General features: G+C 39.2%; 2 protein-coding genes across 7 annotated transcripts; one reads left to right on the plus strand and one right to left on the minus strand.

Moving 5' to 3' along the window:
* The first annotated feature begins 1,383 nt into the window (after nucleotides 1–1,383).
* Nucleotides 1,384–3,302, plus strand: rmi2 (RecQ mediated genome instability 2). The gene is made up of 2 exons (XM_086289671.1): nucleotides 1,384–1,760; nucleotides 2,405–3,302. The coding sequence occupies exons 1-2, from the start codon at nucleotides 1,472–1,474 to the stop codon at nucleotides 2,554–2,556; spliced, it is 441 nt and encodes a 146-aa protein (XP_086145797.1). The 5' UTR covers nucleotides 1,384–1,471; the 3' UTR covers nucleotides 2,557–3,302.
* Nucleotides 3,178–24,588, minus strand: zc3h7a (zinc finger CCCH-type containing 7A). Of its 6 annotated transcripts, none has more exons than XM_086289670.1 (23): nucleotides 24,433–24,588; nucleotides 23,029–23,131; nucleotides 18,739–18,778; nucleotides 18,341–18,544; nucleotides 16,522–16,680; nucleotides 14,108–14,188; nucleotides 12,793–12,846; nucleotides 12,667–12,706; nucleotides 12,228–12,571; nucleotides 11,888–12,140; nucleotides 11,757–11,791; nucleotides 11,523–11,667; nucleotides 11,225–11,383; nucleotides 9,857–10,062; nucleotides 9,112–9,212; nucleotides 8,771–8,952; nucleotides 8,545–8,618; nucleotides 6,647–6,780; nucleotides 6,459–6,564; nucleotides 6,250–6,358; nucleotides 6,026–6,159; nucleotides 3,989–4,152; nucleotides 3,178–3,899 (listed from the first exon to the last, which is right to left on the minus strand). In XM_086289670.1, the coding sequence occupies exons 2-23, from the start codon at nucleotides 23,094–23,096 to the stop codon at nucleotides 3,710–3,712; spliced, it is 2,982 nt and encodes a 993-aa protein (XP_086145796.1). In that variant the 5' UTR covers nucleotides 23,097–23,131; nucleotides 24,433–24,588; the 3' UTR covers nucleotides 3,178–3,709. The 6 variants fall into 6 exon arrangements, with proteins under 6 accessions (XP_086145796.1, XP_086145790.1, XP_086145793.1 ...); XM_086289664.1 differs by having other exon boundaries at nucleotides 6,647–6,783; XM_086289667.1 differs by lacking the exon at nucleotides 24,433–24,588 and adding an exon at nucleotides 23,670–23,806 and having other exon boundaries at nucleotides 6,647–6,783.
* Between the last annotated feature and the right edge of the window lie 1,690 nt (nucleotides 24,589–26,278).

Genomic DNA, 26,278 nt, shown 5'->3' on the forward strand with positions numbered 1-26,278 from the left:
GTGATGTGAAGTGCTTGCCTTGTATTAAACAGCCAACAAAAAGTTTTATTATGGACTTGAAATGTTCAGACTTCCTAACCCTTAATTTTCAAGGAAAAGTTACACGATGAGGGGTGGAAGTGAAGCTGAATCTATAAACCACATTATGCAACTTTCTCAAAATGACTTATTAGTCTTGTCATAGCGGAGGTGAGTTGCATAAATTCTAGTAATAAACTCATTTGTCATGATTATTGTCATGTCCAGAGTGGCATTATGTAGTGTTCATTAGTCTTCAACACTTTTTGGCAGATTAATAAACAGCTCTGTATTTTTAGGAGCTGAACAACAGCAGTTGTTGGTATGTTTAATTAGTATTAATTTGTGGTTTTTCATTTTGTTTATTCAAGCAGTGTTTTTCCACAGTAATATTAATCAGCATCACTCACCCCTATAATATGCAACTAAAGCAGTTGTTGAGACCCCCCTCCCATGTGGCTTTAGTGAATATTATGCTGCAGTTAGAGCTATTCCTATGCATCAATGGAGTATGCATCAGATTTAAATAACAAAATGAGCTGCTCCTTGGACTCAGATGTACATTTTTTTTTCTTGGTTTCCCTTCTTTATTATTTTTGATTAAAGTATCACAACCATTATAACGAAGATGCATAAACTGAAGAAATCAAACACAAATTCAGTTTAACAAATTGTTTTAAAGCCATATTTTGCAGCAATCTTGCATAAATTATAAGGGCAGGGATAGCTCAGTAGGTAGAGTGGTGGCCCCATGATCGGAAGGTCGGGGGTTCGATTCCCCTGAACAGCTACCCTGAGGTACCCCTGAGCAAGGTACCGTCCCTACACACTGCTCCCCAGGCGCCCAGTGGCTGCCCACTGCTTCACTGAGTGAATGGGTTAAATGCAGAGAGGGATTTTCCCCACGGGGACCAATAAAGTACACTTTCTTTCTTAAATGGCTATCAGTATTTAAAAGAAAAACAAAAATACCAATGGAGACACTTTCTATTTTGTCCATTTTAAAAAACATGGTTTTTTTTTAATATAGCTTCAGGATTGTCGGATTGTAAACATACACTACTGTACATTTCATTCATTATCACAGTTTGCCAGGCTGATTTCTATACAAGGTTTTAGCTCTTTATCACAGCAGACTAAAACTTTGTAACATTCACAAATGGACCTGATGCCCAGAGATCCCCCCTGTGATGCTTACAAACAATACGGAAATGACAGTTACACTAATTAAATGTGTTTTATCTGTGAATTTCCCCTCTATCATATGCTGCCTCCTATTCACCTGCCTGTGATTGAAGTTCAGTTTTGATGCTTTTACTCTGAAGAAATCAGGCGAGGACGTGTTTTATTGCCGGAAAAGAGTGCTGCCACGACTTCCGGTCGTGGGGAGGCGGGAAATGAAAACGCTGTCGCAAGTTGTCCGTCGCTTGACGCCAGCAGCAGTCTGTCAGTGATGTCCAAAGTAGAGAAGACAGACGTGGAAAGGACACGTCCCCCGCCTGTTAAAGTGCTGTCGGGACAGCTGAGGGCGGCAGGGAACTGGGGCACCGCTGATAGCGGGGCCGGCTGTGTAATTAGACTGGGCAGGGGACGCTCTTTGCCTGTCTCGCTGGTGTGGATGCAGGGGACTGTGCTGGAAGTCCAGCAGGACAGAGACACCGTGCTGTTGATGGATGAGACGGGGACTTTCATTGTTCAGGGTGTTAACAACATCCCCAAAGGGAAACCGTGCTTGTCCCAAGGTAACTGACCCAGACCCAAGCTAGATTCTGTTTCAATCCACACAGAAGCTAAAATTTAATTACACCCCCCCCGAGAACAATTATTGGCTATTAGGCATATATACCGGTAAGTGAAAAGAAACTGCTTTTGTTGCTTAGTCATTATTATTGGGACCAATTAGAAAGGGGACGTATATTCTGTTTGGTTAGAGAAAAATATAGCTTTGTCCCCATTTACTGCATTTTTATCTAGTGACAGAATCAAACACAAAATGACATTACATTCTAGGAGTTATTATGAAGTATCTTAATAGAAGAAAAAAATCAACAGGATAGACTCTTTTTTAATTACAAATAAAAAGTAGAACTACTATTGTTAATGAACTCAGACCTGTATTTTAAAATTCTAATACGGTTTTAACACACTGCAAGTTCAAAAGCTGTAGTTGAACAACAATTTTTAAATGAGATCATTTTCACTCTAGATATTAGTGGCCTGTTATTGAATTCATGAGAATCCTGGTTAATGTGAATATTTTCATCAGTGCACAGCTTGTTAGGCTGAAAGGAGAGCATTAATCCTAAAATCTGTAGCAGCAAGCTGGCAGATTTATCTCTCCAACCACTGTCGGTCAACAGTTCACCACTTGCTGCTGTTCTTACAGGGAAATATGTCATGGTGATGGGCATCATTCAGGCGATCTCACCAGAACCAGCCATCCGTGCAGTGAAGATGGCAGACCTCTCGGAGCTTGCTGCACTTCACAGACGGATGTGGAAGCTTGAGGTGGATGACCTGCAGCAGGTGCTGGCTTGAATGCTGGGCTGAAGTGCTCCTCCTCCTGTAGCTTGCTACATACTACTGAAGTGTCAAATGTTACCTCAGCAGACTTAAAAGATGACTTTCCTTTCTGCTGGACTTGTTTGATGGAGGTCAAGTGATTAAGAAAACTGGTGTGTGGCTCCTAATCCAAAGTTGTCACTGGAGCTGTTAGATGGATAACTTAACCTTGACCAAAAAAAACAAAAAACAAAAAAAAAAAACCTATCTTCATTGTACTAGTACCGTTTTGAGGTTTTGACTCTTTTTCAGAATACCTTTGTTAAGTAAACATGGTCAAATAACTTTTCAATAATGCATCAGGTCTTTATTAAAACACTGCATCAGTATTGACATGAGAGTTCAAAACTCCCCATTGTGTATAAAGCCATCACTGAGGATTGCTCTGAACTTGTGTTTAATGTAAATGATTTTAGTTCAACTCTAACAATGTTACCTGTAACATACAGGCTTGTAATATATGGACCATTATAAGACAATACAACAATCAACAATGTATGAAACTGCTTTCATAATGATTACAGTGAGATGGACACCTTTTCTGTATTTAGTTACTGGAATTGGGCATGTGTATGCTTAAATAAAAGCCATTTCAAAACAGATTAAAAAAGGAGCTTTATTTGGTGTGGTGCCCATTACATTGGTAACACTATTAGATAAATGGAAAGTGAAGATGACCTATGCTTACTGATTAAAATAAAAGAATGTCAACTCAACTCTTTATTTAAGTAATTGATACTTAAAACAGTAAAAGGTCATTAACATATACAAACTGTTTGTGGGGGAAAAAAAATTTGTTTAGGTCAACTGTAAGAATCTGAACATGACTCTGATCAAGGTTTACTCGTGCTTCCTCCCTCCCCACCATTTTCAGGTATGACAGAATGGTGCACTGCAAAGCTTCTGGAAAGTGTTTTAACACTCAGTATTTGCTTTTAATGATAACACTCCTGTAATTCTGATCAGAGCAAACAGCCATCATTCAGGGGGCCTGTCCTGTATGCCCTCCTTTAAAATCATGCTGTGATCAGGCTATTTCCTGTGCACGTCAGAGGCCCTCAAAGATGACCTGATTCGAGACTGAATACTGCATCATTTGCAAGTGTGCATGAATATTGTGATCACGTCATTATTTAATGTCTTTAAGCAGAAAACTGTATTTTCCAAAGTCATTGTCATTTGGTGCTATAAGATGGTCTTTTGTGGCTTTGGCAAGTTTCATCAAAAGGAATTCCCTGCGCTCCCTCCATTCTTTTAGTTCCTGCTCCCCGTGAGCCAGCTTACACAAGTCATCCTCTGTGCACGTGCCTTTGAGGAACCTGCCAAAGAGTGACAGCAAATGTCAACCATCGAAAACAATCAGACTCGTAACAAGACACATAGTATGCGTTGTTTCTGATAAACCTACCTCTCACAAACTTTGAAAGTGCCTGTGGGAAATCGATACTGCCAGCAATTCTGATCATCCTCAGAGTTGAAAACTCGTTCTTTGTGTTTTTCTGAAGTGATATGCTGCTGCCACTGCTTCTCACTGTTGCAGTTTTTACCACAGAGCCAACAATGATTGCCAGCCTGCAGAAACAATTCCATTTAATTAATTAACAAATAAATACATTTTAGAAATTTCACAAAAATATGCAGAGTAGACACACTAGATCCAACTATTTTCTGCTTCATCAATAAATAGCACTAGGAACAGAATAACATTGTTGTTAATGAAAACACTTTCATGAAAGACAGGATAAATGATGGATTTAGCAATCATGGTACCACCCACTATTTGGCGAAGCCCTGTTACATAAAACTTTCACACTGGCCATCTTGTTCAATTAAAGCTGGATGCGACGAGTGCCGTCCGAATAGGATTGTAAAACCATATGCTAATTGGCTAACACCTATTCAAGCAGAAACCCTGGATAATTGCCACAATGCTTAGAATAACCAACATTTCCAAAAAGAACTTAATGTTCTATACAATAAAACTTAACAAGTGACAGAGCTTGTTGAACTCGACAAGAACGCCTTTTACAGAGGTCAGCTTGAAGGATAGTTTTCCATAGACTTATACAGGATTTGACCTTTGACCTCATGGCCAATAAATAAAAAGGCACATTTAACGAAATTCAGCACTGGCTTTGCTTCCAGTTAAAAAAAAAAATTAAATAAAACATTCATAATTCAGGATGCATAATTACGGATGTTGCCACTGAACAAAGCCTCAATTACATTCTACTGAATAGGACACAAATAGACTTTCCGCTTATAATTCTGAAGTATGCTGCCTGGGGCGCATGTGTAGCTAGTGCATTATAATGCAAATTCTTTATATACGAATCCACACAGCCACAAAAAAAATACAGACATCCACATCCTCATAACTCAGTCTAGTCTGATGACTAATTTATATCACACAGACTTTAGCGATCACACGGACGCAGGAAATATAATCCAGGCAAAAGAGTGTACTTAAAGTAAGCACAGGCTTGTACTCCAGTCCCCACATAGCTATTCCTCTCAATTCTACCCCAAACTCACATTCTGTTTAAGGATCTATGCCCAAGTATAATTCTTACTATTTCAGCTCCCATTTCGATCGCCCATTCACTCTCTCTTTCAGACACCCCTTCCAAGTATGTATGAACACAATGAGATTCATAACTTTATGCACTCTTTGGCTTAACTTAATGGGGCGATCTTGGGAGTTCGCCTTGTAATCGGAAGGTTGCCGGTTCGAGCCCCGGCTCCAACAGTCTCGGTCGTTGTGTCCTTGGGCAAGACACTTCACCCGCTGCCTACTGGTGGTGGTCAGAGGGCCCGGTGGCGCCAGTGTCCGGCAGCCTCGTCTCTGTCAGTGCGCCCCAGGGTGGCTGTGGCTACAATGTAGCTTGCCATCACCAGTGTGTGAATGTGTGTGTGAATGGGTGGATGACTGGATATGTAAAGCGCTTTGGGGTCCTTAGGGACTAGTAAAGCGCTATATAAATACAGGCCATTTTACCATTTAATTTGGGCAATTTTTGGTCCACGCTTGGGCTTGGTTAACCTTCATACTACCTATCACACCACACCTGGGCCCAAAACGAAAAGCGAGCCAGGACATAATGCACAGCGTTAAAATGTATTCTGGCATGTATGCATCACTCAGTCCAAGTACACTTTAGTGTACTAGTCGATTAAAAACTGCTAACTTATCTAAAAGGCAGAACTCACCAGGAAACAGGAATAATTAGGGACAATCTAAAAAACAAGGTGAAATAGCATCCACACAAATACCATGTTGTTATACATTAATGAAATAGGAATGATTAAACTACCAGGTAGTGTAGTTTACTTGCAAATTAGGGAAAGAACCACAATTTAATAGTCTAGCTGCAAACATCCCTGAGCACAATATTAACTAGATGCCACTGAGCTACATTTCATATCCACTAACTTATCAACTCACCACTTCCTCTGCGTAGTCAGTTGGCATGTGGATCTGTTTCCCATTTTCTCTGACTGAGTTAGTGGAAGTTTCATCACCCCAGCCAGGCCTTTGAGACTGCAGCCATTGCTCATAAAGTTGATCCATATCTCCAACTAAATGAGGGGATATAATGTGTTTGCCACATCACATTCACCAATTAAATTTTACACATTAAGAGAGCCAATCGCTTCAACAAAACTCACTGTTGTTTTCCTTCATGTAGGTCCAAAGGTCTCTTTCTTCCACACTGTGAGCAAATGTGCAGTTCCCAATGTACTGACACTTCTTGCCAGCTGTCACATGCATGCAAATCTAAACAGAGACCAGAAAACATTTGGTCTCCATTATTCGAAATCTGAATATATTATATGTCTGGCAAATATAAGATGGGAAGACTGTGCTGGAAACATACCTCAAATTGAGATGGAATGGGTTTTTTGGTTGGAAGCGGTCTTACAGTTGTCCACTTTTTCCTTTCATGGGAACTTACAAGCACCACCCGCCTGTCTTTTGCCCACCTGAGACAGAAAGACAGCGTGACTCAATAATGACATAATGGATTGTAGTCCCCCACATACACAAAGACATCCAAATACTTACGTGTGTCTTGCCTTGGCTGTGCAATACTTCTTGTTTTTGTCAGCTTCACTTAGTTGGCCGTTTCTCCAGCACTGGCCACAAACAAACATCATCTTCAGATTCGGAGGTCCAAATCTTCTCAGTGCACTGGGAAGCTGCTGATTATATTTTGAAGGACTTGTTAAAATCTGTGACTAAATATAAATTTTCCCTTCGCGACAATGAAACAACTAAAAGAATTAAAGGAATGTATATACTGCAAGGCTAATGACAATGGCAACAGCTTAGCGTGGGGAAAATAATTACAAATTCAGCAGCAGATCAAGTAAGTTGGCTCACTTACAAGGAAATGAACAATGTGTCATGTTTGTAGTACTGTCATTTTAATGGAAAGAATATCAACCACAAATCCATAAAAACCACATTACATATAAGTTATAAACTGATTTGGATATCATTGAGTAAAATAACACTGAATCCCCAAACAAAGCATCTTACAGCTTGGTGGAGAAACCCCTGTTGCAGCCTCTTGTAGTTGGTCACCAGGTTTGCACACATCTCAGGAGGGATTTTGGCCTACTCCTCTCTATAGAAGCTGTCTGAATCCTTTAGGCTTCTTGGCTGCCAGTTGGCAACTCAAAGCTTGAGCTCCCACCGATTTACTATAGGATTTAGCACTAGAGACTGGCTAGGCCACTCCATGACCTTAATATGATTCTTTAGCCACTTCTTTGTCTGTTGGCAATGTGTTTTGGATTACTGTAATGCAGGAAGACCCATCCACTACCCATCTTCAGTGTTCTGGTTGAGAGAAAGAGGTTCTCGTCTCGCCTTCTCTTAGACACTTAGAGGTTCACTGGCAAACTTAAGATAGGCCTGTACATGTTGATGGTCTTTCCAGCCTTGTGCAGGTCTACAGTCTTGTCAGTGACATCCTCTGACAGCCCTTTGGTCTTGGTGGTGGAAAGGTTGTAATGGAAGACATTTCATAGCCCTTTTCCACTAGTACTTACTTGACTCAAGATGTTTTCCATTTCAACGGCGCACCACTTAAATGTGCATGGGGTCATTATAGCAACGTAGCGAAAAGTCCTATGACGTCATTTGTATGCAACACAAACACCACAACGATGGAGATGGCATACCTGCTGCTTGGTGTATGTAGGGACCATGGTGTTGTTTTATTTGTAGCAATTTCCCTTGCTGCCGGGTTTCAAAAATGGCCGTTTTTATTTTCATAAAGGAGACGCTCTCATGACTGATCAAGTGACGTCAATCAGTGGCATGCGGTCACATGGTCGGATTGCCTCAGATTGCTTGGAATCCCAGCCAAGTAGGTACTAAAAAGGTTCCAGGTACTATCACCTAATGGAAAGCCCTTAAAAATGAGTTGAGTTGAGCCGAGCTGACCCAAGTACTTACTAGTGAAAAAGGGCTCTCTGTGAGAGCACAAGTATCTGTAACTGACTAAATGGCTGTTTGCCCAATCTGTGGGAGTCAGAATTCTGTTTGGGCTGTAGGGTATCAAATACTTATTTCACTCATTGACACGCAAATCAATTTATGCAATCGATTTTTTGTTTTGATTGAATTGTTGTCTCCATTAAAATGAATATACCATAAAAATTAGAGACTGTTTATTTCTTTGTGAGCAAAAAAGAAATTCAGCAGAGCATCAAACAATTACTTCCCCCACTGTACTTTAATTCAGGGCAAAAAACGGTCTAAAATACGGGTTCTTCATTTCCTTATTGTTAAATGTAAAACAGAAATGTTTTACACTTAACCCTTAAATTCATATGTCAGAGACAGGAATTTTCCTTTGGGATCAATAAAATTCTTCTTATTGTTATTTTATGTATGTTTAATGTAGAAATACCTACTAGAGAAAGGGAAAAACAAACAAACACTGGTTTTACCTGAGCTCCCTGCAATGAAGCTGTTGCATTCCAAAACTTATTAGCCTCTTGGACAATGTTTTCGTGAGTGATACCTGTGTAATCCAGAAAACCAAATATCCATGTAATTTGATTTCTTTTTTAAAAACATAGCATTTAAAATGACAATCTTTTATGGGAAAGAAAAGGGAGCATTTCAGATGCAATACCACCCAGTTCTTGTATCATTTTCAAAGAATAGTCTTACCAAGCTCGTGCTGCATCATCCAGACCTTCAGCTCGATGAGGCTGTGGGCGTAGAAACAGTCATCCTCTCTCACGCAACCGTACCGGACTTCGTGGCGACAAAGATCCAGCTGGCAATGGGGACTCAAGGGTCTTATTTTGGAATACCGGACTGTATTCTCTTTCAAAATGTGGACCAGGCACCTTCAAAAAGAAACAGAGTGATCAAACTCGCAATCTGATAATTCTTATGTATTTCCAGAATATCTTCATATTCTAAGATCTAAACACTGTAAGAGTAAATCCTTTAAGTCACAAATAAAATGAGGATGGTTTCATGTGCTGAAATGGTGATTGACTTACTTATGATCCTCAAAGTCATGCTTTGTCACAGGATGAGAACAAACTGAAGGGTCATCTTTGTTGGTCTTGCTGATTATTCTGGGTTTGTGGTCAAAGCACACCTGCAGAACAGCACATTTCCCATAAAATATCTGTTTTAGGCATTAAACTAACAAGACAATAAACTATATATACACACACTTATGCTATACACACTTTGATCACCTATAAAACGTGAGCAGCATAAAAAGTGTCTCTCATTCCATTCCAATGAAAATGAAAAATATATTTACTACTGTGGTTAAATGAGCCAGTTTATTCATTTCATAAATGTCTGCATTGTTTTCTGCATTTAACATATTTGAGCAAAAGAATCAATTTACAACGAGGCCAAAGATTTTCTCCTCAACTCACAAGGAAAAAACAAACAAATCCCCACATGGCCACATGCAGCAGCACTACAACACTATCACTACAGTCTATGAGATGAATGCACACTGATAGATATCCTACTTCACCATCTGTGCATCAGCACATTTATTTGAAACAAAACAGTTTCGCACCAAAACATTTAGCATAATATTAAATGTGAGGATTTTCCCCCCTTGAATTTGTATTTCCAATTACTTTTAAAACACTGAACCGAAAATATAAATCTTTTTAAAGCGAAGATTTGGCACTTTAATATAACTTAACCAGAAGTACTGGTCATGCCTTGCATACATCCACACTAGTTTTGGATAAGACACTAAATCAAAATACACACCCCACAGAGAAACATGAATATCCCATGATGCTCCTGCAAGATCTTGGGAACAGTCAACCTGATGTTGGAGTTTGGCCCAAAAGGATCGAAGAGCAGTTCTCTGGAAATAAATCCTTTCCGCTCCAGAGTCCAAACATCAATTTCTTCTTGGCAGTATGCAAATGTGCAGTGGCCAGGATACAAGCAATCTTTTCCAACAGCCACCTCTGCAACACGCAAGGTCACGTTTTATTATCACAAAGAGTGCTAGAAGCAAAGTCAGTCATAAAACATGTTACAGATGTTCCTCTGAAGATAAATGTGTACATGTTCAGTAGGGATAAGTAGGTAAAATAAAACAGGAAATAGCAGTGCTGTTGCATGATTTTTTCCTGCCTTGCTTTTCTGAGTGAAAGGTACAGAGAGGGAATGGGGCATATTGTTGTTGCTCCTTTAAGCCAGAGGCAGACTTAGTCACAGAGCTGAACTGACATCTGTGTTCATGAGAAAGCCAGTGTGTGGGGGGGGGGGGGGGGGGGGGGGGGGGGGGGAGACACGCTACACTAGACACTGACACTGTTGTAATACACGTCATGCCTCTGATTTCAGAATGCTGGCAAGCTTTCTGAAAACGCACACTGGGACAGCATTACGCCACATTTGTTGGTTTTAGTGTAAACAAGCAAAGAGGGAATGGGACCTACTAAGAGGGATTTCTTATCTTATTCAGTCTCTGTAAAAAGGTGGTAAATGATTCGAGTTTAAAGTGGGGCTATTAAGCTTTTCCTTATTTTCTATGTCATGTATACAGTTAAAATGGTGGATGAGCAAATAAAATACAGACCAAACTTCTATTTGGGAGTGGCGACCAATCAGAAGAAAGTTTAAAGACAGCGTAGCCTTAAAAGGGAGAGGAGCTGAACTGGTAATTATATGATAATTAAGGTTTTTTTGCAAAGTTATCAAACAATAACAATGCGGAGCTGAAGATGAACATAACAAAATAAGCGCAATGTAACAATGCAAATGTGCAAAAAGAGCTTTGATAATTCAGGTATTTCTTGGCAAAACAAACGTAAATTAATGTTTTGATTTAGTGTAAAGGAGGGGAACTCCAGGCCGGTGTCCTGCGGGTTTTAGATATCATCCTGGGTTAACACACCTGAATCAAATAATTAGTTCATTACCAGGCTTCTGGAGAACTTCAAGACATGTTGAGGAGGTAATTTAGCCATTTGAATCAGCTGTGTTGGATCAAGGACACATCTAAAACCTGCAGGACACCGGCCCATGAGGCCAAGAGTTCCCCATCCATGCTTTGGGGAATCAACATAAATAAATGAAACAGGTTGTGAGAAAGGCATTTACACTAAAAATAAATTAACTAACCTTTGCAAATGTAATAAGGTCCAACATATTGAGTTTTTGTTGGTCTGGGTCGAATGAGTTTCCATGTTTTGTCTGGCAAATGCTTGATTCTGCCAAGTAATACATCCTTTTTGCATTTATGGTCTTCCGTATGAAGTGTGTAATCCAACACTCCAGGCCCTGTGAATAGAGAAAATATGAAACAAGTTGCACCAAACCCTACTTCCCATCCCATCCTCAAAGACGGTGACAAATTTGAGCTTACAGCAGAACAAAAAGCAGACAGTTAAATAAGTGTACTGTCAAAACAATTCCTCACCAGTTTTGACATAGCACACTGAACAGGCTTGTTTGAATTCATGCGTTTCAGCTAGGGGGTTCTTTGCTAAATCAACAGCAGCGGGGAGGCCTTTTACATCAGGCATACCCACAGCCATCCCCATTGGGGTGTGATTATTGTTGATCTGTAATAACAAAGAAAAACAATGTGATATGAGCCTGTAACAAAGATTGAACTGATGATGGTTCGATATTATTGATAAACAGTAATTACCTGTGGAAGGAATCCACTTGGAGCATAATCTGAAACTGTGACAGTAGGAGGGGAAAAAATGCTTATTTGTGTATCTGATACAGATGGAAAAATAGTGATCTTAGCCCAAGTAAAGAGGTGAAGTAGCATACCTGGTTTAAAGTCTGATATGCTGAGACTATCCAGAGAGTCCAGTGGTGGTGAAATGGGGTCAAAAGTGTCCATACCAAAATATGCACTTGACCCCGATTTGTGATAGAGAGGCGGCAGCGTTACAGTGCACTGATGTGGACCACTGGGGAGAAAAGGGTTGATGTGCGATGGCATCAGGAATGGACTTGACATGGAACTGCCTGAGGCAATACTGGCAGGTAAAGGAAGAGGCCCCTTCACCGTAGGAATAACCTGACAGAGGAGATTAGGGAAAGTCACACGTCTGTTCAAATATAAACTCACTGTCTTATTGATTTGCCAGGGATTCTGCTAACTAACCATAGTAGATTCGGGGCCAGCTTGGTCCAGAAGATCATCTAGGTCGTCCCCAATGATGTCCGTATCAAAATCTTGACTAGTATCAAGAATTGGGTAAGGCTTACTGGCTCGGCACCCATTTACGAATGTGAGTGCAGGGAGGGGATCGGACGTGGATGCAGACACAGGCAGGGCGACAGATTCGAAGCCTGGAGGTTCAGATGAGGGGACAGATGAAATATTGTTGGTAGAGGGGAGTTCATCCACCACTGCTTCATTCAGAGGTAGGTGCACTGCCACCGGAAGTTGGATGGGAGCTGGTCCTGGAGTCAAAACACTGCTATCCTGGGTTAACTGAGGCACTTCTAAAAAACACATAACAGGATGGACAGATTGAGTGATTTTAGTCCTGGCATCTTTTGATATGCAAATAAAAAGGTTATCAAGGACCAAAACTTACCAATTTCTATATTTTCAACCGAATCTGAGCCATAAGAAAACTGGAAAATACAAATTGTTATTGATCACCTTGTGTCTTGGAAAACTACTGCTACGTATTTTCTTTTGTGTGGCTGAGGTTGCTTACCTTGTCACATGACGCATCTTGATAACTTGATCCTCTCAAAACATTCAAGGCAGGCTGTAAATAAATAAATAAAATCTTTTTATGAATTCACTTCCTTATCATTCGATTAACACAGCAATTCATTGAAAACCACCTCCATGAATCAGAGTGGTTTTACTTGTTTTGAGCGTAACCGGGGACCCATTATGCTCCAAGCTGGGTTTTTTTTGGACAGAGCAGTTTTAGCTCCTTTTCCTTTAAGCAAACTTTGTTCTGAGTGGCTATTCCATTGTGAACAGAAAGTCTAAACAACAGGTGGTCAGGTGGAGTATGTGTGGAGAGCAGGTGTGGGCTCACAGACAGGGACAACTGCAGTAAGCAAAGCAACTGATTAGCATCACATTAAGCCAAAAGTTGTAAAATCTGACTCAAGCTTAACTTTTAGTGCACTCTGAATCCTGAGCTTTTGGATTGTAGGGATTACACGTTTATGTCAAATATTTTAGCTGCCTTAAGTCTGACATCATCATCATTTCCAGGTCCAAACTCAAACAAACACTGATATCGCAGAGTTAAAATTGCCCTAACTTGTCAATAAAATGTTCCGTGTGGTTGCTCTCCCACGTGTTACGATAAAGTTTAACATCCAGGTATCCATGAAAAAGGGGCTTTACAGGATTGAAGTGTAACAGAACCTAAAGTCAGCAGGAAGTTAGCTTGCTAGTTTCCATCTAAAGTTGATCCACCTTGTTCTGACAGAGGGATTTATAAATAAAACAAACAAACAAAAAAAAACAAAAAACGTGCAGCTCTGCTCTCTCTTTGAACATCAATGGAGACTGAAAACTAAACAGGAATGGAGGATGAACGTTAAGTTGAGTGTCCCTGTTGGGCAGAGACAGATGCAATCATGTGGCAGTGAAAAAGATGCTGAAAACAGACCAAACTTCAGTCAAGAGAATGCCTGTGATGATCGATCCACAACACAGGGTTAGTCATGCACCTACTGAGCCTCAGAGATATTCTTTTGTGAAGAATAGTTACATCGCAGGGTTTTAAAAACTAAGCCTAAAGATGTGATACATATGAACTGTGCTAATGAACAGCTAGAGAAGCATACAACAATCACAGGAATTTTTTAAGGGGTTTGTTTATAAATAAAAAAAATATACAGAGCATTGCAACATGTAAAAAAGAGAACAGCCTTAATGAACACAGTAGGAGCTTGGACCCAGAAGCAGGGTTTGTAAGTCATTGCTTAATTAGCAGATATACAAAAAAATAAAGAAAATTCTGAAAAACCTAACAGGTCCCCTTTGTCATCATACATCCATACCTTACTCCTCACATAAGCTTTACGGATTTTCAACCCCAAAGTTTTGGCAAGGTCCTGAGTCAGCTGTGTGACACTGGAGTCCTGGGGAAACAACACAGGACAGTTACCGCCTTTGATTCTTTATGTTTTACAGCTATTAATAATCTCCTACATCCTATTCATGTTAAATTAAGATTTTTTTTTTCTCGAAATTTTTCACTGCACTATTTTACCAACCTGGAGAGTCTATCTAAAATTAAATCTGACAGATACCCCCCTCCATTCATAGTATTCTATACAAATACATGACAGAAACATGGTGCAGTTGAGACCACTACTTTATAAAGCAGAGCTTCTTAAAGCATGGCTGTAATACAAAGTCTTCCTGACATTTTTTGTATCCAAGGTTACATTTGCAGTCCTTCAAGCAAGCAAATTTCTGTACCAGAATGCGTACAGAGGTTAGGGGAAAGAAAGGGTGTGGGTGGAGGTGGACAAAAATTTGGCTACAGACCAAACTTTCTTCATTTTTTATATTATCTATGATGATTCAAAGTGCACATGTAGAATTACTACTTTTATACCTTTACTACAAAGATCCAGTGAATGTAACAGCACATGTTCATACTTCTGGTATATGGTTTATGCAGCACAATACACCTTTTATGAAAACAATCTCTAACTCACTATAACAAAATCTTTAAAATCTCTGTCTGCAAAATACTCCTACACGATCAAGAGTTAAGCAGACAAACTTGGCATACAGGTATGTCTGTCCCTGAAGGTGCTTCTCTGTCATATAGGCCATATGGCCAAGCAACCACCTACCATTAGGCTAAAATGACCAATTACTGGTGATTTATGCTTCTGATAAATGGTAAATGGTAAATGGCCTGTATTTATATAGTCCCTAAGGACCCCAAAGCGCTTTACATATCCAGTCATCCACCCATTCACGCACACATTCACACACTGGTGATGGCAAGCTACATTGTAGCCACAGCCACCCTGGGGCGCACTGACAGAGGCGAGGCTGCCGGACACTGGCGCCCTCTGACCACCACCAGTAGGCAACGGGTGAGGTGTCTTGCCCAAGGACACAACGACCGGGGCTCGAACCGGCAACCTTCCGATTACAAGGCGAACTCCCAACTCTTGAGCCACGATCGCCCCAATGATACGTCGTAACCTCAAACTCCTATAAAAACCCTATGGTCTCTGCGCTCTACAAAGTCTACCTGTGGAAGTCTAAAGCAGGCCTTTGTTATGGTCAGGTTTTTCCCCCTTCAGGGGCTAACATTGTTGTCCCTCACGCTTTTCCACATCTTTGTATATTTCCCTCGTATACGACAATTGCCACGATTACCCTTCAAGAATTTGCTGACATTTGTGAATCCTTATGTTGATGCTATGGTTGCTATTCCTTTTATTGAGAGGATGATTGTTATCCTCTCATTGATAAATTCAAAAAGTGCAGCAAAAAAGCAGATAGGAGGAAACAATGATGAACAGGCCAATCACAATATTTTGAGGCTGTGCCAACTTGACATGTAGCTACATTTCTCGGGCGGCGTACGTAAGGCTATGCCGTTTGAGCGGTTTGTAGTTACGACATAGATGGCGTATTTTTCCTGCTGAAGCATAAATCCCCAGAAAGAAGGGAGACCCAGGGGGAAATAAAGTTCCAGCATTTTATTTATTTCTCTCAGCTGGGACACAACCACAAGATAATTAACACAAAGCACCAGCACAAACATAAATACCTGCGACAATGTCAGCCATTTATGTAGGTTTAGTTGTAAAGAAAACTGTAAAGACTCCCCACAGAAATCTAAGTCAGGCCTTATTAGCATTTATGCACTCGTAACACTTAAAGCAGAGTATTGTTTTCATTTCACAGCATTAAGTAGGAATAACTCAGTATTCATTTGAATCCAATTTTATTTATATAGCACCAACATTAGCCACAAGGTGCTCTATACTGTAAGATAAAGACCCTGCAAGAATACAAAGAAAACGCCAACAATCAAATGACCCCCTATGAGCAAGCGCTTTGGCAACAGTGGGAAGGAAAAACTCCCTTTTAGCAGGAAGAAACCTCCAGCAGAACCAGGCTCAGGGAGGGGCGGCCATCTGCCACGACCAGTGGGGGTTGAGTGATTTGGCAACATTTGGTAATTTAAAACTTCTCCTGAGCTGAGATTTGAGCACTATTTGTACGAAAGGAAGAGAAATCAGTAAATTAAGATGGCAGAAAGCAAAACCGATTGCTAATTACACTGAAGACCAGGGTATATCAGTCTATGAAACTTTCTTAAGTCCCGCTCATTTGCTAAAGCAGTCATTTGGTGTATCCTCTATATATATCCAGTATGAGAATTACTAGCTAACTTGTCCATGACAAAAAAAAAGGTGTGGTGATTGGGCCTCCTTACCTGAGGCACTGCTAGAGAGCATTTGGCAACAGCCTCATAGGCCTCTTGATGTCGCCCCAACTCTTTCAAGGCTCTTGCTTTTCTGTACAGAGCTCTGTAGTTGCCCTCATTCAACCGGAGAGCCTTTTCACAGTCTTCTAGTGCTTGGTCATAGAGTCCCTATGGAAAAAAAACATGTTACATAGTAAGAATACTGAGGCATGGTCTGTGTGCACAAAACAAAAGTTTCCTGTGACCTAAATTGACATTACACGTTCAGTGAGTTGACTCAGGTAAGGGTGTGGTGTGTTGTTTTTCCTCCCTGAAGACAACAGAGTGCTTTTACTGCCATGTAACATGACTCAATACAGGCAAACACACTAACAGGAAAGTAGGGTTGATTTTCCACCAGTTTGATTTACTGGAACCCAGTCTCTCCCATTACTAAGTTACATTTTGATGAATGAAACCTACACCTTTCTGGTGTATTGTTATATGTTTTCAACTAGTTTGAAATGGATTTAATACATGACATACACTATAATTTAATATCTTAGAGCAAGACTAGCCATTTCTTAAGATTCTTTGTCTTTGTGCTAAGCAGTTGCTATCTGTATTTAGACTTGAGAGGTATTACACTCACAAAGAAAGAAAGCAAATGAGCATATTTCCTAAAATGTGACATTTTATATATATTTTATTTTTTCTAAATGCAGAGTGTTGGTAACAATTTAAATCAAAGTTAAAAGCAGCACGTGTTATTAAATCACTGTCCAAAATCGAATCAATCTAGTGTCAGCTTCACCAGTACAGAACAGAACTCTTGGATGTGTTTTTATAAAGACCAAAAATATATATCTGGCATAAATCGACCTGGTTATCAAAGTTAAACACCCCACATTCAAGAAGAGATATGAAAAAAAGAAAAAAAAAAAAAAAACCCACATGTTTTCAGAGGAGCTAAGCACAGGGTTAAACAGGGGGAAATATAAACCGTCTGTACAGCTATCATCACGAGGAATGCGAGGACCCTGGACAATATCATGGATGAGCTCAGAGCAGTGATTAAGTTCCAGAAGGAATATGGTGAGTGTAGTATGATGTGCTCCAGAGAGACATTGCTACACTTTCTGGACTGCATTTAGACTGTGCTGAGCCCCTGGAATGTGTCCATCTTACTTACAGAGGAAACTTTCTCCTGTCAATGCAGTCTGAATTCAAACTGAATTCAATCTGAACACACTGTTTGTATTCCTTCACTACCAAATTGCTCTGGCAATCAGTTGAGCAACCAAATTTGGCACACAGATAAATCTTAAACCCATTAAGTTTCTTATTTACATGGCAAATAATGACATTATCATGCTGCCTAGCAACCACATACCACTGGGTTAAAATGACCCAATTCTAGCATTTATGCACCTAAGAAACCTTATTAAAACATTCTGTCATTTTAATTTCACAACATCTTCCCATCCACAAAAAATTGAATAGTGCATGACATGTGTCATAGCAACCATCTACCAACAGACTACAATAACAATTACACAGCAGAGCAGGGGAGCAACAAAAAAAAAAAAAAAAAAAAAAAAAAAAAAAAAAGGGCAGTAACTATATTTAACTGTATTATCTCAATATGATTAAGTAAATCACTTTGCCAACAGCACAAACAGACCAAACAATAAGGTAGCTTGTTTTTCACATCCAAAATTTTAGTACAGTATCTTATCCTTAAAGTTTTCCTTCTCACCATTATGCATTTTACTAACAAAACTAATATGTAAAATTTAAGAGCAAAGTTTGAAAGTGACTTGTGATCAATGTCGTGCTCACAACTTACCGGAACAATATTTAGGTATGCCGCAGCTCGATTTGCATACAGCTTTTCTAGTAAACCTGTTTGAACACAGATATCTTCTGATTCAGCATAATCTGCTATATTCAGTGCTTCAGTAAACATCTCGATGGATTTTGTCCATTCTCCTTCCCTAAACACGTCGTTTCCTTCTCCAAACAGATTCCACACAAGGTCCTTTATGAACACCTGGAAAATTTAAAACATACAAATAAAACAAAACATACAAAGTCCAGTAATATAGTAATACGTCTTTACACAGATGCAGGAAATTACATGTTGCCTTTTATTTTTTTACCCAATAAATTAAAATAACGTCAAATTTGTTTAACTCAAATTTTGATGGAACTGGGTCACCGTACATTCAAATTTACACTGCTTACCTCATACTGCTCCTGACTCCCAGGAAATGGAAGGGTTGATCTAGAAGAAAGAAATAAAAATGAAATTACAAAGTGCCAGCCATTAAATAAATTATGTATGTGTGTGAGAAACTGTAAATTACATTAATTACGCTGATCTTTTTTACCCTTTTTTTTAAAGTAAAACATCCTAAAAACTGTATTGAAACCAAACCATCCATTTTGTAATCGGAAGGTTGCCGGTTCGAGCCCCGGCTCGGACAGTCTCGGACGTTGTGCCCTTGGGCAAGACACTTCACCTACCGCCTACTGGTGTTGGCCAGAGGGGCCGATGGCGTGATATGGCAGCCTTGCCTCTGTCAGTCTGCCCCAGGGCAGCTGTGGCTACAACTGTAGCTTGCCTTCACCAGTGTATGAATGTGAGAGTGAATGAATAGTGGAATTGTAAAGCGCTTTGAGGGGTCCCGAAAAGCGCTATATAAATGCAATCCATTATTATTATTATTATCATCATCATCATCATCATCATCTACTGGTTTGGTTCTGACTGTATTGTTAAGTTATACTAAATAGTAGTGACTGCCAGGAAGTAAAATTGTATTACGATTCTAATCAGGGTGTGGTTTATGTCACAAGCAGTTCACAAACCTACATTTCATTTAGATGTCAACACAGACCTACAGTCATTATCAAGCTTAATATCATCAACAGTCATCAATTATTTGATGCAATGTTAAACTAGCTGGATAAATTGCTACACTAAAAGGTTCCATTGTGCCATTAAATGCTATCATGGAAAAGTTTGTCTTTTTTTTCTCAAAGGCTGTTTTCCACTACAGCTGCTGCCTGGTATGTAGAGTTGCATTTCTTCTTTTAAACAGTGGAGTAGGAGGGCGATATATTCTAGGCAGTCCTTTCAACCAAGGCATGATGAGCTCCTCTGCATACAACAAAATACCACTTTGCTCGTTGCCATGTTTTTGAACAATTAAGTATTTAATGATTCGGTGTGAAAAAAAATCTAAGTGGCAGACCTATTTCATTCATCTTTGTCAACTTTACACACACAGACTACATCACAGTGACGGCATTCACCATAGTATTTTAAGTATCACTTTTGTTTTAAAACAAAATGCCCTTGGTGGATTAGATGAAATGAAAAGCTAAACTGCTTTGCTCAGCTCTAAAACAACATGTGGTCATAAAGGAATTCTGCCTGATGCTTGAATACGAAGCTAGAAACAAAACTGAAGTAATACCAGTAATCGGCTGTCTCTCTTACCTCCAACTGATATTAACAACCCAATGAGATTGTGGTGGACTGTTAGTTACTCTTAAAGGGGGGGGGAGAGACACTGTACCGGTCCATTGTGGTAAAGAGAGAGCTGAGTGTAAAAGCAAAAACTCTCGATTTACTGGTTGACGTGCTTACTTTCACCTACAGTCATGAACTTTAGTGACTGAAAGAACGGTATCGCAGATCCGAGCGTTAAAAATCAGCTTTCTCCAAAAGGTGGCTGGCCTCTCCCTTATAGATAGGGTGAGGAGTTTGGCCATCTGGGAGGGGCTCAGAGTAGAGTGAAGAGCAAAATAGTGTTTTAAAAAAAAAAAAAAAAAAAAAAAAAAAATAGTGTAATATCATATGAAGAAGCCATGTGCTACATGCTTAAAACCTCAAGAAATGTATTTATATTGTGTGACAGGATTACACTGTAGGGGGGACGTCAGGGATGTCACCAGAATCAATACTACTTATGATTCCATACCAACATCCACAGGCGATGTATGCACAGAGGTGGCCATTCTTCTGAAACTGAAGAAGGATATAAGTGTTCTAATCTAGCCAAACATGCTGAAGTAGAATACTAGAAACAAAGCCCACAAGCACAGGGAAAAATACAAATGGGACAGCAAAAACTACACTTGGAAGATGGCAAGTAGTGCAGCTCTGCTCCAACTCAAGAAAGGCAGATTCAGCTATGAGAGTACTTTGCACTCAAGGGTGGCTGACAAAGGGATAATGGTTCACTCTTAAAAAGCAGTGTTCAAATAAACCAAACCTTCCACGACACAATGGAGCTGTGATGTCAACTCTGAATGATCAGATTTAGGGCGTTAAGTTGGTGCATTGCATTGATGTCTCATTTATGTTAATGTTTGTACGATAATGTTTAGGTTTTTACAGTAATGTTTATGTTAGCTTACCTGTCGGAAAACTTCTCAGCATGATGCTTGCTAAGCGAACACTATGTAAATTTTGTTAGCCAATGAGTGATACGCAAGAGGAAACAATTAAACAGAAGTAGCTACAAACTTAAGTCCCCCCCCTCACACATTAACATTTCTTCTGAATAGTCTTTCACCTATCTTTAGGTAGTTAATCTGTAGGTTGGATCATGTCAATAATTATTTAGTTTAATTGACATTGAACACTACGCCATCTGAGAAACTATGATATATAACTACATTTCTGATAAGTAACAGTTTTTTCTAATTCTGTTTTACTAGTATTAAGATGAGTTTCCAGGCTTTGCACCTCTCAAATGGCTGAAGTAATGACAGAGAGCATCTTTAGGATGGTTATCAGCATCTGGGAACATCATCTCAAAGATAAGAGCAAGCGTCACTCCAGAGCATGTTCACTGCAATCGTGAATTCATGAGCTGGAAAGAAAATCTTTTTGATTTAATTTAAACCCTAACTTATGGACAGAAGCCGTTTTTAATTTCCTATTTGCACATTAACTTTTGTTTAAATCCTACTAGCAATTTAATTTGTATTACTAACCTTTAGTTGCAGCCCTAATGCTGATGTAACGTAGCTGTAATATTAGTAGGCTATTCTGCAAACATCCTAACATTTCAGTCTGTATTCTGTCAACACAACATGCATGCATTTTAAATAAAAGATCTGACTCCATGTTTTACAACAACTTTTTAATACATATTTTGTTTAACTACATAAGAGGATCATTTTGTTTGAGTATTGAGAATCATGCGATTCTATTGAGTACTGACTACTAAATGTTTTGGTATCGTGGCATCACTATATATGTTAATGTCAATGATACCCAAATTCAAAGAAGGAAAAAGTGAGTCAAACTGATGTTAAAAATATGTATGTATATGTAAAAATTCAAAAGTAACTTGTTTGAATACCCAAGTAATCTAATATTCTGATACAAGGATATAAACTATTATTGTCACTGATTCCTTTTGCCTATGAATTTTGAGCTTTTGTACCAGCATGTTTCTCCCACTGTTTCTGCCTTAACCTGGAGTAATGAGTCAATGAACCTCACCTCTGACCACAATACTGAGGAGAGTTGTTGAGGATCTCCTGAACCTAAGTAAGCACAGCTCATTACTCAAATTTTCTTTGAAGTGGGTGTAATGTTGTTAATGACTCGTAAACTTAGCAAATAAACTCTCATACGGTCTGACAATGTAATCAAAATGTGAGTGAAAGTCAGAGTGTTTTAGGACACTGGCATAACATTAGCTTACAGCCATCTATCGTTAGCTGTCCAGAGACAGAAGGGCTGCAAGTCTGATGACAGCTAGTGACAATAACTTACTGTGACAACACTCATTATAAATAAACATTATATAGAGTTTTCTTTTGTTAGATCCCTAATTTGAAATCAAGAGATTTCCTCCTCACATCAAGGCTTGAAGTGAGGAGGAAGTCGATAAGGTGGAGACGAGGGAGGAGGCGGATGAAGAGAAAGATGATGAAAATTTTAATGTACGAATCTTAAAACATAAATGAGAGATTGTGGTTTTGCAGACACGTGATCGCTTCCCATGTGACATGAACGTTTCGGCCATTTTAGATGTGTAGCAATCCTGACACGTCAAGTAAGTGAATAACCTACTAAACATTATTATGCTAGAACCCTATGTTTACTTTTAAGTATGGCAACTAACGTCAGTTCAGGAGTGGGGAGAAAGAGGATGAGAGCAATGAGCAGGAGAGAGTAATGGTGTAGGAAGCAGATGAAGAAGAGGCAGTAATATAAATATGAAAAAATATATATATATACACAAGTTATTGGATGTGATCTCTACCGGTTATCACATCTAATGAGGCGGACAGCTCTTGAGCAATATGCACATGACATCACATGCAAAACCATAATAGAATGAAAAACCACACTTTCACAGACCCTAATTTTTTGTATGTAAACAAACCAATAAGATGATTATCAGATTATCAAAATAGTTGCCAAAGCTGACCAAGACTAACTAATAAATGGCTCAGGAAAACAGTCACACACTGAAGAAAAAGAAACAAACCAGGGACACTTACTGGATGAACTGGAGGCCCTTTTGAATCTCCTGCCAGCGGGTCCTTCTGTCCAGACACGCTCCAGACATGTCTGCGTGTTTTGTCCCTTTCCCTCAGTCAGCACCTGAAATTGTATCAGAATCAGAAGATTCAGTAGAGTCATTTTAAAATGACAGGTGAAAACGAAATAAATAAAAAATTACTTCTCATCATTGACTGGACACGGACAGATTGTACTAACTAAAAAGCTCCTTTGCTCAGTGTTAACCGTCAGTATATGATTTCAACTTATCAGGGGCTTCTTTGCCGCTTGCCTTCCATTATTTCTAGCTTCCGCATTTAGTAATGACGACATGCTTTTAGTTCCGGAAAGTGACGCTAAACATTTTGTTAGCTTGCGAGGTAATAACAGTAACAACAGAGCAGATACGGGTTAGTATAATGTAGAAGCCATAGAAAGCTACAAAACCTACACACCTGAAGAGTTTGACAATAAGCAGAGCCGTTAGGACCCATTTAAACTTAGCATCTGGAATCAAGCGCTCCATCATCGGATAGCTCATTGCCTCATGTAAATATTTTTGGGTTTGTCACGAAATTCATCAACACAAAGTGCACACTGTGTGCTAAACAATGTGCACAAGTCTTCGAGCATTTATCACCTTCTGACAGTACTGCGGCCACGGCGCATAAACCCGGTAAATGAAGCAGTCAACCCTGGATGGTCATAAATAACATGATATCCCCTGTCATTTCTAAACATTTTCAAAGGCACTTCTTAATTGTGGTTGCTAATCGGAAGAGAATATGGGCTGCTACCGAGTCATGCGGACGGTTATACTAGCTTTAGACTAGTATAACCGTCTAAAGCTAAGTTATGTTCCATTAACTTAACAGTCGGACCGAAATTAACTTTATTATTGCAGTGCTTTTGTGTTTAGACACGCTTTTTTTTTTCTTTCTAGCCACTAAGCACTCTCCTCTATATGAAGACAGCACTGTGTGGAGAATACATTTATTTCAACAAAGTTTTACAGGAGAGGAGGGAAAGCGCTTCGTGAATATGTCCGATAATGGGCGCATAACAGTTAGCGCACGTGTGTTACCCGCGGCCAGGGACCGTCCAGTTCTCACCAGCCATCACCATCGGCTAGCAAATATTAGCAATTTTCATACTGTTCCAAAATATACCGAAGTGATACAACACACGTCTTCTATGTATGCAGAAATACGCGGACGTTACCAAAAACACGACGCTACTCGCCTAAGTTTCTAGGAAGTAGACTGAACCTAACAAAGCATAGGCATGCCTAAGTTAAACTAGTTCCTCAACGCAAACAATAGCGAGGTGTAGCTGTTTAGCTGTAGCTAACACACAATAAATATCAAAGAAATGGATAAGAAGTAGCTGTCGTTCACACTTACATGAATGAGTCTTTATTCCGCACAAACCTTACATCGGCTATCTAAAGGGAGGGAAAGTGATTTTTCGTTATAGCTAAAAGAACTTGGCTAAATGTGGGATATCGCTGAAGGCCGCCCTTTGCTTCTTTTTCTGCTCTGATGCAAGCGAGCGCAAACATCGAGTCCATTAGCTCTGGTGCCCCTACAGGCACTGAAAGGTTGTAGCAAGTAGGATTTAGGTGTGTGGCGATTAATAATAAGACAAAACACGTGGATATTTGTTTATTCTTATTAGCAACAACCTGTCCAAAGTGTACCCTACAGCTAGAATAGTCCCCTAATCATTGGAATCAGTGTAGCTTACAGAGATAAACTTTTATGTTTTAGACTTAAGGGTTTTTTTTGTTTTTTTGTTTTTTTATCTTTTTTGTTGTTGTTGTGATTTTTAACCAATACATTAAAATATACATATGCAGAAATTATAGCTAACTGTATAATCTGCATATAATTTTACAATATATTATATAATAAACTGATTGATTCTTTTTTCTTTCTTTTTTCCCCTTCTCTCAATCCATACATGGGGCTCACCATAATTCTAAGATTGTCAGTACTTCAGACTCTCTCTAATGCATATACATTGGCAAGGCACCCACTTTCAATCTCCTTACAATCTACAAAGCACAACATTTCAGACCGCTGAGCCCGAGGCATCCACAGCTCCTCTCCATCAACCCTTGTGCAAATCTTTCTTTGACAGCGCGTTTCCTCCTTGAATTTATCAGCACACAGAGCATTTAAAAATAGAAGTGTGGCTCAAAAACTAGAGGGAGGAGCCCATAAGAGACTTTCATGTGATAGAGGTAAAATAAGGTTCACTTTTTCTCGGAGCAACCTGCAAACAGCTCAAGTTGAGTGATTTGGAGACAAAGTTGGAGAGGCAAGGTTGGGGTACTCTGGACATGTGGAGTGGAGGGATGGTGGTTATATATTGAACAAAGGACATTGTATATGGAGCTGCCAGGCAGGAGGAAAAGAAGATAAGCACAGAGATTCATGGAAGTGGTAAAAGAAGACATGTAGATGATTGGTGTAACAGAGGAGGACATTAGGGATAGGATGGGAACAACTTCAAAGAAGAAGAAGAAGACTAAAAAGCAGTTTAAAAAATATGTTACTCCACTGTAAATGAAAAAAAGAAAAAATAACTACTAGTGGTCCACTGCTTCACATTGAGCTTCACACTTATAAACAAACCAAGCTCGAAGTTACTTTACTAACAAAGTCTGCACAACACACTAATTATTCTGTTTTTGTAAAGGAAGAGGATGTGATAATATATACAGGAAATTCAGGAAGTTTTGACCACAAGTAGTACACCAATATGTGTGTGTGTGTGTGTGTGTGTGTATCTATATCTATATCTATATATCTATATCTATATCTATATATATATATATATATATCTATATATATATATATATATATATATATATATATATATATATATATATATATACACACACACACATAAAGTGTGTGTGATAAGGACATAAAGTGGTTTTAGTGTGTATATATTAAGTGTTGGTTGATTAAAAAAAAAAAAAAAGACATAGCTGCACAGATCTTTTTGAGCAAGCACACAACCTGTTATTTGCTTCTTTTTCCCTTCCAAACTCAGTTGGAGAATTCAGGAAATTTTGACCACAGGTTGTCAGCAGGGCAGACAGCGCACATTTAAATATTTAACATTTAAGACATTTTCTTTGTTAAATAACAGTAAAAAGCCAGTAATCCTCTGGTACCATGGAAACCTTCAAAAGTGCCTTCATCTTTCTGCAGTTTCTAAATGATGACTAAAATGTCA

This window comes from Aulonocara sp. 'chitande type north' Nkhata Bay, linkage group LG4 (assembly GCF_057382095.1).
Source record: "Aulonocara sp. 'chitande type north' Nkhata Bay isolate Kocher_YH1m ecotype deep benthic linkage group LG4, A_spYH_male_GT1.1, whole genome shotgun sequence".
Taxonomy (NCBI): Eukaryota; Metazoa; Chordata; class Actinopteri; order Cichliformes; family Cichlidae; genus Aulonocara; species Aulonocara sp. 'chitande type north' Nkhata Bay.